Source organism: Acipenser ruthenus, chromosome 29, assembly GCF_902713425.1.
Source record: "Acipenser ruthenus chromosome 29, fAciRut3.2 maternal haplotype, whole genome shotgun sequence".
Classification (NCBI taxonomy): domain Eukaryota; kingdom Metazoa; phylum Chordata; class Actinopteri; order Acipenseriformes; family Acipenseridae; genus Acipenser; species Acipenser ruthenus.
The window spans coordinates 1,678,899-1,694,364 of NC_081217.1; the positions used below are offsets into that span (position 1 = coordinate 1,678,899).

The 15,466-nt window shown below is 46.5% G+C and overlaps 1 protein-coding gene across 2 annotated transcripts; it reads right to left on the reverse strand.

Moving 5' to 3' along the window:
• Positions 1-2,573: 2,573 nt before the first annotated feature.
• Positions 2,574-11,022, reverse strand: LOC117398715 (neurensin-1-like). 2 transcript variants are annotated; one of them, XM_059004397.1, is made up of 4 exons: positions 10,763-11,022; positions 8,012-8,121; positions 3,533-3,727; positions 2,574-3,300 (listed from the first exon to the last, which is right to left on the reverse strand). In XM_059004397.1, exons 3-4 carry the CDS (start codon positions 3,710-3,712, stop codon positions 2,899-2,901), a joined length of 582 nt encoding a protein of 193 aa, XP_058860380.1. In that variant the 5' UTR covers positions 3,713-3,727; positions 8,012-8,121; positions 10,763-11,022; the 3' UTR covers positions 2,574-2,898. The 2 variants fall into 2 exon arrangements, with proteins under 2 accessions (XP_058860380.1, XP_034761134.2); XM_034905243.2 differs by lacking the exons at positions 8,012-8,121; positions 10,763-11,022 and adding an exon at positions 5,695-6,263.
• Positions 11,023-15,466: the final 4,444 nt, after the last annotated feature.

The window sequence follows — 15,466 nt, forward strand, 5'->3', positions numbered from 1 at the left end:
CCAGCTCTTTATAGAGAGCTCCACACTGGATGCTCGAGGCTGCAGCGCAGTGCTCTATGGAGAAGGCTGCCAGCTCTTTATAGAGAGCTCCACACTGGATGCTCGAGGCTGCAGCGCAGTGCTCTATGGAGAAGGCTGCCAGCTCTTTATAGAGAGCTCCACACTGGATGCTCGAGGCTGCAGCGCAGTGCTCTATGGAGAAGGCTGCCAGCTCTTTATAGTGAGCTCCCCACTGGATGCTCGAGGCTGCAGCACAGTGCTCTATGGAGAAGGCTGCCAGCTCTTTATAGAGAGCTCCACACTGGATGCTCGAGGCTGCAGCGCAGTGCTCTATGGAGAAGGCTGCCAGCTCTTTATAGAGAGCTCCACACTGGATGCTCGAGGCTGCAGCGCAGTGCTCTATGGAGAAGGCTGCCAGCTCTTTATAGAGAGCTCCACACTGGATGCTCGAGGCTGCAGCGCAGTGCTCTATGGAGAAGGCTGCCAGCTCTTTATAGAGAGCTCCACACTGGATGCTCGAGGCTGCAGCGCAGTGCTCTATGGAGAAGGCTGCCAGCTCTTTATAGAGAGCTCCACACTGGATGCTCGAGGCTGCAGCGCAGTGCTCTATGGAGAAGGCTGCCAGCTCTTTATAGAGAGCTCCACACTGGATGCTCGAGGCTGCAGTGCAGTGCTCTATGGAGAAGGCTGCCAGCTCTTTATAGAGAGCTCCACACTGGATGCTCGAGGCTGCAGTGCAGCGCTCTATGGAGAAGGCTGCCAGCTCTTGCTCTGTTTTAGAGTTGGACCCCGTCCACAGGTTTTTTTTTTCATTTTATTTTGAGGAAATGACTTGGGGAGTGCCTTCCTTGTACTTGGAAATGGTTTCAGTTTTTGAGAGACAGCTGTGCGTTCAGCGTACTGTAGCCTGCTTCCGAGAAGTGGCAGCGTGCTGCGAAATCATGAGCCACGCTGCTGATGCAATGAACACTCCAGGAGAGGGATGGGATGCAGCCTGGTCCGATGGGAGGGTGTGGGGAGCTGGCTGGGAAATTCGCCATGTCTGGCGCATTTTGAAACAGGAGGGATTACACTTTATGATAAGGTCAGCATTTAATATATGATCAAGACCCAACCGATTTCCCACCTGGAGCAGACTTCAATTCAGGATTCCTTCAATATGTATTCATGCATGTACCCGTGCTTGCTCATCATCAGCTGATGTTAGTGTAGGGAGATAGCAAATCATGTGTAATTACATTTCAATTACAGACTTATTGCAAACTGTTAATACAGCGTGTGTTTAATAAAATAATCATGAATTTTACATAATTTATTAAGCATCTCTCACGTGTTTTATGATGTATGCATGTATTGCTGCCACAAAATTGTACACTCACTCAAGATATACTAATGTCCTTCTTGAAGGCATTTACATTGTACTCACTGTGACAGTGAATACTGAGGCTGGAAAACAGAAAACTTGAGTTGTGCTGCCACCATGTGGTCAAATGATGCAATTACAAAATAATGACTGCACATTTGCGTTGGATATGTTACTGTATACATCTAGCACTGTGTGTCCTTAGGGCTTCGGTCAAGTTTTAAACTGTTACAGAACGACCACTTCACAAGAATACTTGCGTAGCTGTTTTTTTTTTTCTTTAGCAGGACTCCTTGATAAGTGTGGACAGCCGTTTAACACAGATTTGTAATCTGGCAGTAATGTGTTTAGTAATATATTGGGTGACTCAGTGGGAAGCCGCTGCGATAAGAAGCCTTAGCATTTCCAGGTCTCTGGTTTCATTAAAGTCTAACGTAGTACTTCGAGTAAATGCTTTCCAATAGGTTCATGCAAAAACATACGGATAATCCCCCTTTAATTTACCTTTATTTTAGCCACACGCTGCCCATTGAATTTAGTGTGGATTCTGTAAGGAATGATCTTAAAGGGGATGTCCCTATTTCTAAATGAAATTATTAGCAGTGTGAGCTCAGATATTCATCTTGTAATTCTACAAACCACTGAAGAAGCAAGGCAGTCAATCACAGGAAACACACAATCCAAATATAGCATTGGAAGCAAAATTAATAGAAGTCAGGACTGCAGTGAATATGAAAACGATATTGCTGGAGCTCACTTACTGTACCCCATAATGCTCGTCTTTAATTCAGCTTGATGGTAAATCTGCCACAGCATTTGCAATGTGTATCTTTGATGGAGCGTATTGTGGCAGCATTACTTCTTCACTGCACTGCAATGAAGAGAGAGGCCAGGCGCTAGTGTTGTGATTTGACCTTGAATGGTCCCTCATTAAAAGTGCTGCAAGCCCCCCTCTGACTGCTTTGGAATCTCATTACTGTTGCGTAATGACATTCCAATACACGCAATACACGCAATACAAACCAGGCTTTCTACAGGCATGTGATGGTGAAATACTGCTGTGCACGAGTCATAGGAATGGGCATTCATCCACACGCATTATAGAGGCAGGGATTCCAATACTAGACATTTAATGAAATTATTCTCCTGCTCCAGCAGGGTTGATTATGTTTAGAAAGCAACAAGAGAATTATTATCATCTCAGCTCTGCGAAACGTATAAAGATATTACAAATTGTGTTGCTGAGAAAGATATTTGTATTTAAAGGAAAGAGAGAGATGAGACACCAGGGAGGAGCTCATAAGAAAACACAGAGTCATGTGAACTGCTTTTAATACAAATAAGGCAGCAGATGGAAACAAAGCCAACCTTACAGGAACAATGACACTACGACGCACAGGACGATTGCCCTCAGCAAAGAAAGTTCAGTTAAGGGACGGCTTAAAAGTCTTTCACGACAGGCCTGTCAGACAATGGCGTCTTGGAGGCAAAGTTGTGCCGCACTGGAACGCAGAAGGAGTTCAGCGAAGCCGGGTTCATGATCTGGGTCTGGGCTGGATGTTCTGCATGTGAGCCAGGCTGACGGGGAGTCTGGAATCGAGAGAGGACACGGTCGGTACTGAGGCTCTGGATCTGGGTTCCGAGTGTCCTCCCGTCCTCAGGAGGAGATGCTGAGCGTCCTCACCCTTGGGTTTCTCCAGGACCCTGTGGAGCGGGCAGATAAGAACGCAGGCCAGCAGCGCCGTGCCCCCCAGCGTGAGCAGGATCCCCCCAGCCAGGGCGCAGCGCTCCAGGGCCTGGTTGTACTCGATGGCTTGCTGGTCCACCACTTGCAGCTCTCCCTCCCCAAAGCCTTCGATCTTCGGGGGGACGAGGAGCCCCGTGCCCAGGGCCGCGACTCCCATCAGGAGAACCAGGATCCCTGTGGTGAGACTGGCCTGCAGGGACACAGCAACCAAACCTGTCACATGCTTTATATGGTCTGAGCAAACGAGCCGTGAGCAAGACATGGGGATCGGAACATGCCAGTGATTTCAGAAAGGGTATGACGTGTGTGTGCGCTGAGCAGTAAACTATGCACGTAGTTTCTTATTGTTAAATACGTCTGCATGAAACCGTGATAACACATCCACACCCACAATCGTGCATTTTTAAGTGTCAGCGTCCTACCCTCCAGAGAAGGGGGTGGGAGCTGGCCCAGGACGACAGAGTCCCCTCAGGCTCTTCTGGATCTTCCTTGGGTTGAGAGAAGGCGCAGTCTTCGTAGAAGAGGTGCAGGTAGGAGCGCACGCCGAACCGCTGGCCTGTCGTCGTACCCCACATCCCAGACTGGTCACCACGTGCTGCCATGGATCCTGGAAGAAACTGCAGGGAAAGAAATGTCCTAGTTATCAACTGGACCACACAAAATCCCTTAAATAATCCTTAGGGAAAGCCCTAACACTGAACCCTGAGTGCTCCCAGGAATACCTTTCAGTGTTCCGCGGGTCTGGTTCCCATAGCAACTGGCAGCGACCTTCAGTATGTGCTCAGCAATTACTTACGGCAATGTGTGCATTTCTGTTGCAAAATGTCATCGCGAATCTCATTCTGTGCTGGTGGGGCCGCGAGGAGAATTCCGTCTGTATAATAAGCAGCGGCACAGGATAGGGAGAACAGCAAGCGAGCATCACTCAGGATGCAGACAGCAAACGCTTTGGGAATGTGAAAAACAGGACTGGCAAGAGAGAGGCTCGTCTGAGTCATACAGGGTGAAGCGCAGCTCTCATTACATCTCCAGTGCTGCGCTCATTCAAATAATAATAATAATAATAATAATAATAACATACCTACACCTAGTAACAAAAGAGCTTCAGATGAGACAGCAGAAATGCTTTCTCACGCAACCCAGCACAAGTTTTGATCTTCGCTGAGCTGCTTTGAAGTCATCCAAATGATCTCTTTTCCATCCTGCTCTGTAATATAGCCACTTAGACACAGTTATGAGACTGTGACCTGCAGGCACAGCCAGGGATCAGGAGCTGTTAATCAATACCCCTGACGAAGGCTTCACAAGATATAGCCTTCAATGCCAGTCAGGTTCCAGTGGCTGAGACCCACGGTGCATTAGCAGTACCTGGAGTAACGTCCTTGCAGAGTCTCATCTAAGTTGGTCCTGTAGTGTGAACCATCATTAGATTAGAGATAGGAGTTCATGCAAATGTTGGACACCATCTGAACATGTGGGGATGCCCATACCAAGCTTAATGTGAGTGGTTCTCAAGATGCTGCTGACAATGCAAGTATGACACAGGGATGTGCAGAGGGGTGCTATGGATATGCTTCCTGCGCAGAGGTCCTAACACAGCCCAGTAAAGGCCTTGCTGATTTCTCATTCAGTGACTCAATGCCTGTGCAAAGGGCATGTCATTGAAAGCAGTAGGCGCGTGTATTTCCAGCCAGCGTTTTTAATAGATACATTCTTGGTATACCCTCTGAACAGCCTCCCTCTGCTCTGTGCTGCAGAGAGGCTGGTATACCCTCTGAACAGCCTCCCTCTGCTCTGTGCTGCAGAGAGGCTGGTATACCCTCTGAACAGCCTCCCTCTGCTCTGTGCTGGTGGTGCAGAGAGGCTGGTATACCCTCTGAACAGCCTCCCTCTGCTCTGGGCTGCAGAGAGGCTGGTATACCCTCTGAACAGCCTCCCTCTGCTCTGTGCTGCAGAGAGGCTGGTATATTCTCTGAACAGCCTCCCTCTGCTCTGGGCTGCAGAGAGGCTGGTATACCATCTGAACAGCCTATGTCTCAGTACTGTACATATTAATATCCATATAATTAATACATCTGAATAATTATTAAGGCACAGAAGGCTCATGAATAAATGACTAATCTCTCTAAAAGAATGATACACCTGTTACAGAGTACATGCTGTGCCCCTCACAGAAATAATCAAATATCGATTAGCATTCCGAGTGCAGTGCAAATCCACGGAAACCAGATCCGGATCTGCTATGTGCTGTACCATGTTATTTCTTCCTAGCCTCAGACCTGTTTCCAAACCTCCACAAGCCAGGTCTGAAAAGGAGGTACCAAGATGAACATTGTTGTTGCTTGTATTCCACCCCTGGTAGAGCTAGACGTCCCCAGTCACACGTACTCCTCTCTGTGTGGAGCAGCACCTCTCTTCAGCACACGCTCCTGTGTACTTGTTGTCTTTGCTGAAGTGCCCAGCAGATGCAAAAGCACGGTGTTGGGTTCTTCCACAGCTTCTTTAGAAACATCTTTACCTACGCCCTGGTATCCCCATACAGAGCATTTTAAACATGAGAAGAAAGGAAAGAGGACTTGCTTACCTGTTGTAGTCAGACAGGTTTCCTGCTGTTATTGAGCGAGTCTCCGCTGAATTGACCCAGCAGAATCAATGCTGCCAGTGTGTGCGAGTATGTGAGTGTGTGTGTCTCTGTGTGTGTATAAATCAGCCTTTGCTCGGCAACCAGGTTGTTTTTGAGAGGATGCTGGGAGCCGACCAGAGCCTGACCAGCCCTCTTCATCTCATAGAAACTTGCAGCAGCAGCACGTTGAATCAGAGAGCATTCCCAAGCATCCCAGCTGCAGGTCTGTCTGGCACTGAGACAGCATCTCAAGGACAAGGTGGCGCAGCGGGTTTGCTCATCAGTATCTCTGGAAGGATTTACAATAGGAAAGTGCTCTGACCTGGCCAGGCTCATATAATAGAGCTGTACCGCATCACCAGCACTCCCAGCTCTGTGTTAGTCTGCCGGGATACTCTCCTTCCACTGCAGCTAGAAATCCCCACCAGCGTGCTCTGCTTTCAGTGAAGACAGACGTTTGGAAGATGAGGTTTCTCGGCGTGTAACCTTCACTCGGAAGGCTGAAACCAATTTAGTGTTGACCTTGAACGTGTTGCCATAGTGACAGGGAGACTGGATCTCCTCTGCATTCGTCAGCAGGGATCAGACGGGTGAGCTTACTGAAGTTCAAGTGCTTCCTGTTCATACCTGCGGGGTTGAAGAATCAGAAACACCTGCCATAACACCGTCAATATGGTGGAGCCAGGGCGGCACAGAGTCAGTGGCAGTGAGCTGGGCTGGTAATCTGCAGCAAAGTATTCAGAATGGCACATAGAGGAATCTTTTTTTTTTTCACAGTCTTCAGACATACAGCAGGGAGATGCAGCTTTTATATGTTACAGAACACGTCAGCCCCGGCTCTATAAGCTCATTGCAGGGTGTTTGAGACAGACACGTTCATCACTCCCACCTTGCAACGTGCTGCCAAGCCTCTCCTAGAAAGGCACAGGCTGCTACTGTGAGATGCTTTGAATCAACTTGCTTTCCATTCGAACAAAACAAATCACCCTGCTGTCTCGCAACCAGCGGCGGTACAGAGCGTCCCGTTCAGCAGCCCAGCCGGCTGACTGGCACATTGGAGAGCTCAGCAGCTGCAGCGCAGGCAGGGAGAGGCTGCTGAACAAAGGAGAGCTCTGCAAAGCTCAACTGCACGGTAATGAGTTGAGTTCTTTCAAATTAACCTTTAGCATTTGCAATGTAAATGCTAATTAGGCTATCCCCCCCGCCCCCCCCCCCCCCCACCCCCCGGCACTCGTCTTTATCATGCATTAAATATCACAGGGCAGGAGGATTCTGTTATTCATCTAATTATTTTACCTTTCATTCATTTTTATTAAAACACAGACGACAGCAGGTTGAAAACGTGTGCACGGCACAATGCTTATTGACGTGTTCCCGGGGGGGGGCTGTAGTTTCATAATGCGGACGTGGGGGATCGACAGACTGGGCTGGTCCTGCCTCTAGATGTCTAGACAGAGTGAATCCCCAGATACACCATGGCCTCCTAATTCAGGAGAAGCCCTGTGCAATCACTAGCATGCACCACTGGACTGATGCATACGGATTCCCTTATTGCTGAAGGCTTGCATGAATGGTTGGCTGATTTCATAAATGCACATGTGAAATCCATGAAATACCATGTGTCAGGTCTCATATATAGACCGAATGTGCACATGGCTAATTATCTTCCAAGTCTGTACACTTAACGTATGGTTTCGTGTGCCCTTTAATACACTCACGTTGGTCTATTGAGACTCAAATGGGGTTCTTGTAACCACACTTGTTGTTTCAGTGAGCATGAAACTGTGTCTCGTTTTAAACACGCTGCAAAAATGCATTTTCATTGTCATTGATCCCTTGTGTTGAATATATTTGACTTTTTAAAAAACAAACAGACACAGGAATAGGGGGCAGGGTCAGTGCACTAGAAAGACGTAAAGCCTTGGGGTTCGGGGACGAATACAAGAGCACAGAAGAGCAGGAAAGGCTGCCCAGTGTTTGCTGCATACCTTCTGCTCTGCGCGCCTCTGAGTTTTCTCATAAAATATGACTCATAGCTTACTCAGATCAACTTGCCCTTGTTCATCTCTTAGCAACCCACACCAGGGTGAGTGATGAATGTGAGGAGATCTCCTTTTCAATTTTCAGCCGTAACAGGTGTAAAATCTTAAATCAGCAGAGAGCTTCTTTGTTTCTCCTCGTCTGTCTGGGAGATGCAGAAAATATGGAGTCGTATTATTAATAGCAGAACACTGCCACCCTATCACAGCACATAAGGACCACACGCACACACACACACCTGTTCAAGAGGCTGAGCGATGCTTTTAATATTGAGAAATGCTTCCGGAGAACCTGTTACTGCATCCTGCAGAGAGGTCAATCTGGAGAGGACAGGACAGATAGTCAGACCTGTGGAAGATGAACATGGGGAGTTTCAGTGGGCAATCCAAACATAACAAGAAAGCTAACTCAGGAGCTCAGCGATGTCTGAAAGCCAGGAGACAATGCGGCCAGGCCACCAAAGAGCAATGTGCAAGGAGAATCTGTTACAACGAGCAGTCCAGACACAATCCAGGCATCCATGCAACATGAAACGAATTTAGATTCCTTTCCAGCTTAGAGCACACAGAGGCTGCAATATCATGTATGACCTGTAGGGAGTGCTGTTGTCTTAGACAGAAGTGCATGCTGTGCTGTAGGGACTGTCTGATGAATGGAGCTCTAATGCGCAGCACGGCTGAGGCCACCACAGTATTGATACATTTAATCCAAAGTAAATAGAGCCCTGAAGAGATCAATAGACTCCTCGCTCTGGTGCAAAAATTGACTATTTTCAATTGATCCCTGCCTGGTTTTGCTAAGAAACACACAATCAGTTTTGTGAACATGAATCTTTATTCTTTAAATAACCTGTGAGTTAAAAGCATTGTAGGATCCTGCATTCCGGAGCACACCAAGAATATTATAGTTCCCCTAATGTTTCACATGAGAAGGGTTTTTAGTGAAAATGAATAATTACTGAAGCATGACTTCTCTGTCAATACAGAGGAGTACCACTCTTTGATTTGTTCCTGTATTTTGAAAGGTTTGTTTGCAGTTAAATGTGCATGAATAGACTTGTTTAGCAACCCTTCCATTAAAAAAGTACACGCCGTGCAAGCCAGTGAGTCTGTGCTGGTGGCGAGGGAAAGCTGCAGTCTTTCCCTGCTCTTTGCAGTCTGTTTCCTGTTCCTATCTCTGAGAGCATTCGAGCTCCTCTGCTAAGCTACCCCATTCATATCCCCTTCCCTGCAGTCCTTATCTACACCTGCAGTCTGGGCTCCAGCGTCTTTAACCCGTTAGCCAGACGTGTTTACTGCAGACTGAGCGACTCCTACAATAGTGCACTGCTGTACTGGGCATTAATATGTTCTTCTGCCTAGCAGTGTGCGAGGATCATCTCCTCGAGAAACTGCTTATTCCTTCAGACATGCAGGTCAGAGGTCAAGTTATTCCAGCTGCTCAGGCCTTTGCAGTCAAAGGAATTGAAAACTCACACGCTGTGGTGTGGCAGCAATGTAATCTATATATATACTGTATATGTGATGTTATTGTGCGTCAGACATGCAGCTCATCGGGACTGCATTGTGACACACGTCCTGTCGTGACAGCAGTGTGACATCACAGCCCTACTGAGAGTCAGAGCAGCTGGCACTAACTCTGCTTGTGCCAGAGGAGTGCAGGCTGCAGAAGTCTAGCACTGAACACAGAGAGGAGCTCTGAGGTCTGCAGGTTATTTATTGTGCATCGGCACTGCTGGAGTGATGGCCCTCAGTCTGCAGGCACACAGTCCAAGCACTGCTCATGAATGAAGAGCCATGCTCAGTGACTCTGCTGCTGCAGGTAGCAGAAAATGAACTGTTAAATAAATTTAAAATATCGAATCTAATAATCCCTTCTACTAAATGCACATTGTAATCTTTGACCTGGTTTCACATTTAAGAGGCTTAAGATCTTAAAATAATTCATTTACACCCCGATATTATAGATTATGTTCATCTAGTATCAATCTGTTTGCAGCTTCTCCATCAGAATACATGGTTTAGCACAACACTGTCAAAGGTGGGGCTCCCGAGTGGCGCATCCAGTAAAGGCGCTCCTCGCAGGATGTGCCCTATAGCCTGGAGATCGCTGGTTCGAATCCAGGCTATGTCACAGCTGACCGTGACCGAGAGTTCCTAGGGGGCGGCGCACAATTGGCTGAGCGCTGCCCGGGTAGGGAGGGCTTAGGTCAGCAGGGGAATCCACGGCTCACCGCGCATCAGCGACCCCTGTGGCCGATAGGGCGCCTGTGGCTCTGCAGCGGAGCCGCCAGATCTGTGTTGTCCTCCGGCACGATAGGTCTGGTAGCACGGCTTGGAAGGAGCACATTTCGGAGGACACGTGTTTCAGCCTCCGTTTCCTGAGTCGGCAGGGGGGTTGCGAGCGGTGAGCCGGGGATACAGATAATAATTGGGCATGCTAAATTGGGGTGAAAACCGGGGTAAAAATAATTGGTGACGACTAAATTTAAAAAAAAAAAAAAAAAAAAAAAAAAAACACTGTCAAAGGTTTTTAAATAACACCCAGCTCAGTTATTCAGCAGTAGCTTAAAATGATCTAAGAATGATCAATAAATATTGTTCATGATACTGTAGGCCCTGCTCTTAAAAGGAAAGACACATGACAGGTGTAGCCAGCTCTGGGTAATGCAGACATACATTGGGGCTGGACCAACAAATTGAAACACCTGCCATATGTAAAACATACTTTTGCGAATGCAACCTTTATAGCAAATGCCAGTAAATTCAATTAAAATGCAATTTCAACCAATATATGACATGGAGCTCGTATTGAACTAATATGTAGTACACACCTATACAACCCCAACCCTAATACTAGACGTGATTCACTCTGAACGGGCCCTCATTTAACAGAGCGTGTGGACTGAGCCAAGTATTCCTATACAGAGCAGCCCGTGTGCATCTGAATTTCCCTTTGTAGATTGCTGGAAGTTTTCAAAGTCACTTACCTGTTTGTCAGCTGCACATTACTGTGACCCGGGATCCCTGGTAAGTGACCTGGGACCCCTGGGGTTTCTGGAGCCCCCGTAGGAGACAGTGGGGTTACAAAGCTTATAAAGACAGGTGAGTCTCCAGGAGCTCCATGCTGCCTTATTGAAACTGTCCTCCCATTGGGACACATTCTTCTGAGAAGCTGCAGCTGACACGCTGGCTTAGTGGATTCAAGCTGCTGTGTGTGGGCTGAATAGTTGTGGGAGCTTCACTTGTCTTGTGCTTTTGCTGGGTCTCACAATGCTGCTCTGCTGCAGTTATATAAGAAACGCTTGTTCCAAACAGTGTTGGGGTTGTTTGGGACTAGCAGCCTGATGAAAGTTATCAAACTGTCCTAGAAACCACTCTCTCACACGCACGCACGCACGCACGCAGCCCTACACACGCACACACACCCACCACTACACATACACACACACACTCACGCGCACGCATGCACACACTGGCTAATGTTATAACAGTTTATTTTTAGTAGTTTGTAATGTTCTGTATAACAGAATATTCCTGTTTCTTCTGCTGAATTACAGGGACATTTGAGCGGAATCAGAAATCAGGGCATCAGTTTTCATGGTCTTAAATTAAACTGATCCCAACACTGCATTTCTAAAGTTAAATCTATTCAGGGATGAGGCAAATCTGCAGGAGTGAGAGGGATTAGGAGGATCCCTCTAGGATTCCACAGACGCAAGCCAGCGGGAGGCTTAGTAAAGCTGACTCAGAATAACAGCAGCATTGCAGGTTTTAGACGTGCCATTAGCATCGGAGCTGTATGGTGATATTGACCCTACACAAGTGGAAAGGCAATGCTTCACATCAGTGTCGCCGCTCAGTCTCGGGCAGCGCAAACAGCATTACAGAATTACTTTGCTGAATCCTAATTCACTTGCAAGGGCTTCAGTGGTGCTTTCCATTTAATATTAATCTGACATTTATGAAATGGCTGGCATATATAAAGAATCCATATATATATAGCATTTTCTACATGTTTTAATATAGATGGATAGATACATAGATTGGGATAGGTTTTAGATCATGATGACCCTGTCTCCTTTCAAATGGAGTAATGCTTTCATTATTATTATTATTTTCATTTCTTTAAAAAGGCTCCCGTGGCTCGTAGGATAAGCAGGAGTCACAGCCGGGGGCAGATTACATTCCAAACGTATCAATAACTACTTGAGAACCCCTGTGTGACATCCTAAGTGCTGGCTGGGGGTCCATGTGAATGTGAAACAAGAACAGCAGGTCAATGGGTGTTGGTTTTGTACACAGCGGAGTCACTGAGTAATGCCACCCTGCACTTTCAGATCCTCGATCAATTACTCCACTGTCTGGATGTGTTACCAGTTCATTAGATTAATCAATAAAGGCAACGCATATTGGCACAAAATAACAGAGCTGGGAGTTCTTATGCGGTTACGCTGGAAACCTCAGAACTCATGAAGCTCCAGTCTTGCTTACTGGTTTTCTAGCTGCAAAGAGACTGTGATTCCAGGGCATTGCCTGGGTAAGCACGCTCCTGTGCAGCTCCGAATGTTAACTTCAACCTTCTAATCAGGGTTCTGTTGCCTTTTCTATGCCTGTGCAGCAGCATTTACTGCAGCCCTAATACAGCATGCAGCTTTCTGCATTGTGAGGCTCCATATTCCATTCGGGTCCACACGAGAAGCAGATGGAATCTGCACAAGCTGTACAATACTCTCAAATGAAAACAACAGCTAAAAGTGCAATTAAGGAGCTTGCTAGCCAAGCGCAGACAGTGTGAGGTCAGTTTGAGAAAAACGGGTCAGTGCCATCAGCAAGCTGTATTCAAATGTGCCAGATTGGTTGTTATAATCCTGATGCCACAGAGAGAGAGAGAGAGAGAGAGAGAGAGAGAGAGAGAGAGAGAGAGAGAGAGAGAGAGAGAGAGGAGAGAGAGAGAGAGAGAGAGAGAGAGAGAGAGAGAGAGAGAGAGGGAGGCTGGGCTCGCACAGACAGACATTCAGAGAATATTAATGTGGAAAAGTGCTGGGCTTGTGAATGTTTTTTATATAAGAGGGCAGCAGACTGTCACACTGCTTGTCACTTTCTTAAAACCATTGGAACTTTGCTAAGTCACAAGAACCTACCGTGCGTGAATTGAGAGCCCTGTCTGTCCAGTCACTTCCATTAATGCATTTCTGGTGTTGGTTAATGGTGATCATTGAATGAATAGTGTAAGGCACAGACCAGATGCACAGAAGATACTGTAAATGATGCTCGGTACTCTGGGACCATTCACCTTAGGGACCTGGTGTTTTCTTTTCATGGACAGAAAGGTAATAAAGTCATGCTGAGGAATTCCCAGTGAATGTTAAAAATTCCCCCGATAAGCCCTGATGATGCCACTGAGGCGGGTGTCAAACGCAATTCCTTTTTCAGAAGGAGGAGACAGAGCAGAGAGAAGAGCCTCACTGGATGATCCTGAGGAACTGACCTGCCATCACCACGACTGTCAGACTCTTCCAGCTGTAATCAAATCAGCTGTTTATCGCTGCATAATTGGAGCAATTAGTCTGCTTTAATTGATCTTCTTGTGAAGGAAATGCCTCTGCAGTTTACTAACACTCTCCTTCAGCAGCTGTCTTAAAAAAAAAAAATGGCGAGTTATGGCAGCGAATGTGGAGGAGTGCAGTTCTCTCACGGCCTCCTCGATCAAAGTGATACACAGCAAAAAAAACTTCAGTCTCAGAGCTACAGAGGGCCTGCACACTGAGACAGTCTATATTAAACACAGGGTGTTAGGAGGTCTGTCTGCTTACCCAGCTCAGCGGTGATGTATTATTCATTAAGGGGATCTGCTGAAGAATAGAAAATAGAAAAGTGGACCCTGACACTCTCCTGCCTCGCTGTTTAGTCGATGCATTTCACCTTTCTGAAAGTGTCGACTGGGGTAAACTTCACCAAAGCTAATTAATAATCTAAGGATCATTCCAAGTAATCCTACATTATCCTCTTTGGCATCCTTTTAAATGTGCTTTCATTCTGAGTTTATTATTAGAGAGCCAAAGTGTCTCCCTGACTCACACACACACTGACACACACACACACGCACGTACACACACACACACACACACACACACACGTGTGCACAGATGCATGCCAAGCCACTTTCTTAGTGCCCAGTGAAAAAAAGGCCCTGAGCAGTTAGCTGTTAGTTGTCTATGCTTATATCAGGGGTTCAAATGAATGCAGATTAATCAATGAATTGAATTGAATTGAATTAAATGAAATGTTGTACCTTAATCAGTTTAAAATGATAAAAGCATATATTCAAATCTGCATCCTCTCATCTCATCTCTCTCGGTGTGTGTCCAATTCATCTTGTATTGTCCAGTCCTAATCTGCAACCAATACGGGTTTGTATGGAAGTACTTCAGGGACACTCAATCACAGCCAGTTGTGTATTTCTGAGGGAGCGGGTTGACGTCAGAATGGAAGATGCAATCAGTGCACGGCATACTGTACAGGAAACCTGATCAGAGGCACGATAGGGAAACGTCTGACGCAATTAGCTGTTTGTGCGGGAGACATATCCTTCCAAGCAAGAACAAAAACATGATCTTGCTACATTTGCGATGGATAGATAACATGCAGAAAGCCTTCTATTGTACGTGCAGGAAGCATCTTAAACCATTCAAGCAAAGACATGTTGGATATGCTGGTACTTTTTCTGTACTCTGAATACTGACTGAACGTGTAGCCTGGACTGAACACTGGCTTCTCCTGCAGACGGGTGATTTAAAGTGATCTCTCTTCTTCACTCTCTTGTCGTAAAAGAAAGGGGTTAACTGGCTGTCCCAAGGCATGGGATTGCTTACATGTTAGGTTCAGGCGGATGGTGAATTGCCCATAACACAGCTTGCTGCTCGACTGCTTTAGGAGAAATAAGAGCTCTAATCAGAGCACTGCACCTTTGAATGTTTCCTACATGTCTGCTCTGTAGTGTTGTAGATGTTAAGAAAGTGACTACATTGAGCTGCGATCGCTCCGGCAGCTTCTCCTGCAGTGGTTTAGTTGTTTTTTCTCAGGGGGTCATGTGTGCTCTGCTCCGCTCTGCCCAGCCCTGTCTCTGCCCTTCATTGAAACTCAACTGTATCAATATCCGCAGAGACGCTCTTCAGTGCAATCGATCTCCCAGGCTGATAAGGATTGCACTTCAGCCTCTCACAAGTAATTAGGCTGTACCGTTCAATCACATTCCTCTCCAAAAACGAGAAAAAGAAGTCCTTCTAATTCACAAGAGGTGAAACCGCTCTCTCCTCTCGGGACACGCAGCCTCCCTCACGTGCAGAGATCAATGTTATGTTCCAGGACATCAGAGTGCATGCTTTTCTTTAGCTTATTCCAAGCATTTACTTTGACTTACAGTATGGTTCATCTCACATGATTCCCTTCGGCTTTACTGCAGTATTACACTTGTATAAATGGCAGGGTTTACACATTTGGGCTTGGGGTTGCATATTAGAGTTAGGATTTTTTTTTCAAGCATTAGAGGGTAAAGGATAAGATTATAGGCTAGAGTTAGAGTTAGGGTTAGGATTAGGGTTAGCAAGGGGTTTAAGTAAAGGGTCTTTAAATGTAAAGCGAGGTAGTGTTTTAGGAATAAGGACCCACTGTATCGTGTGTAGTACAATCAA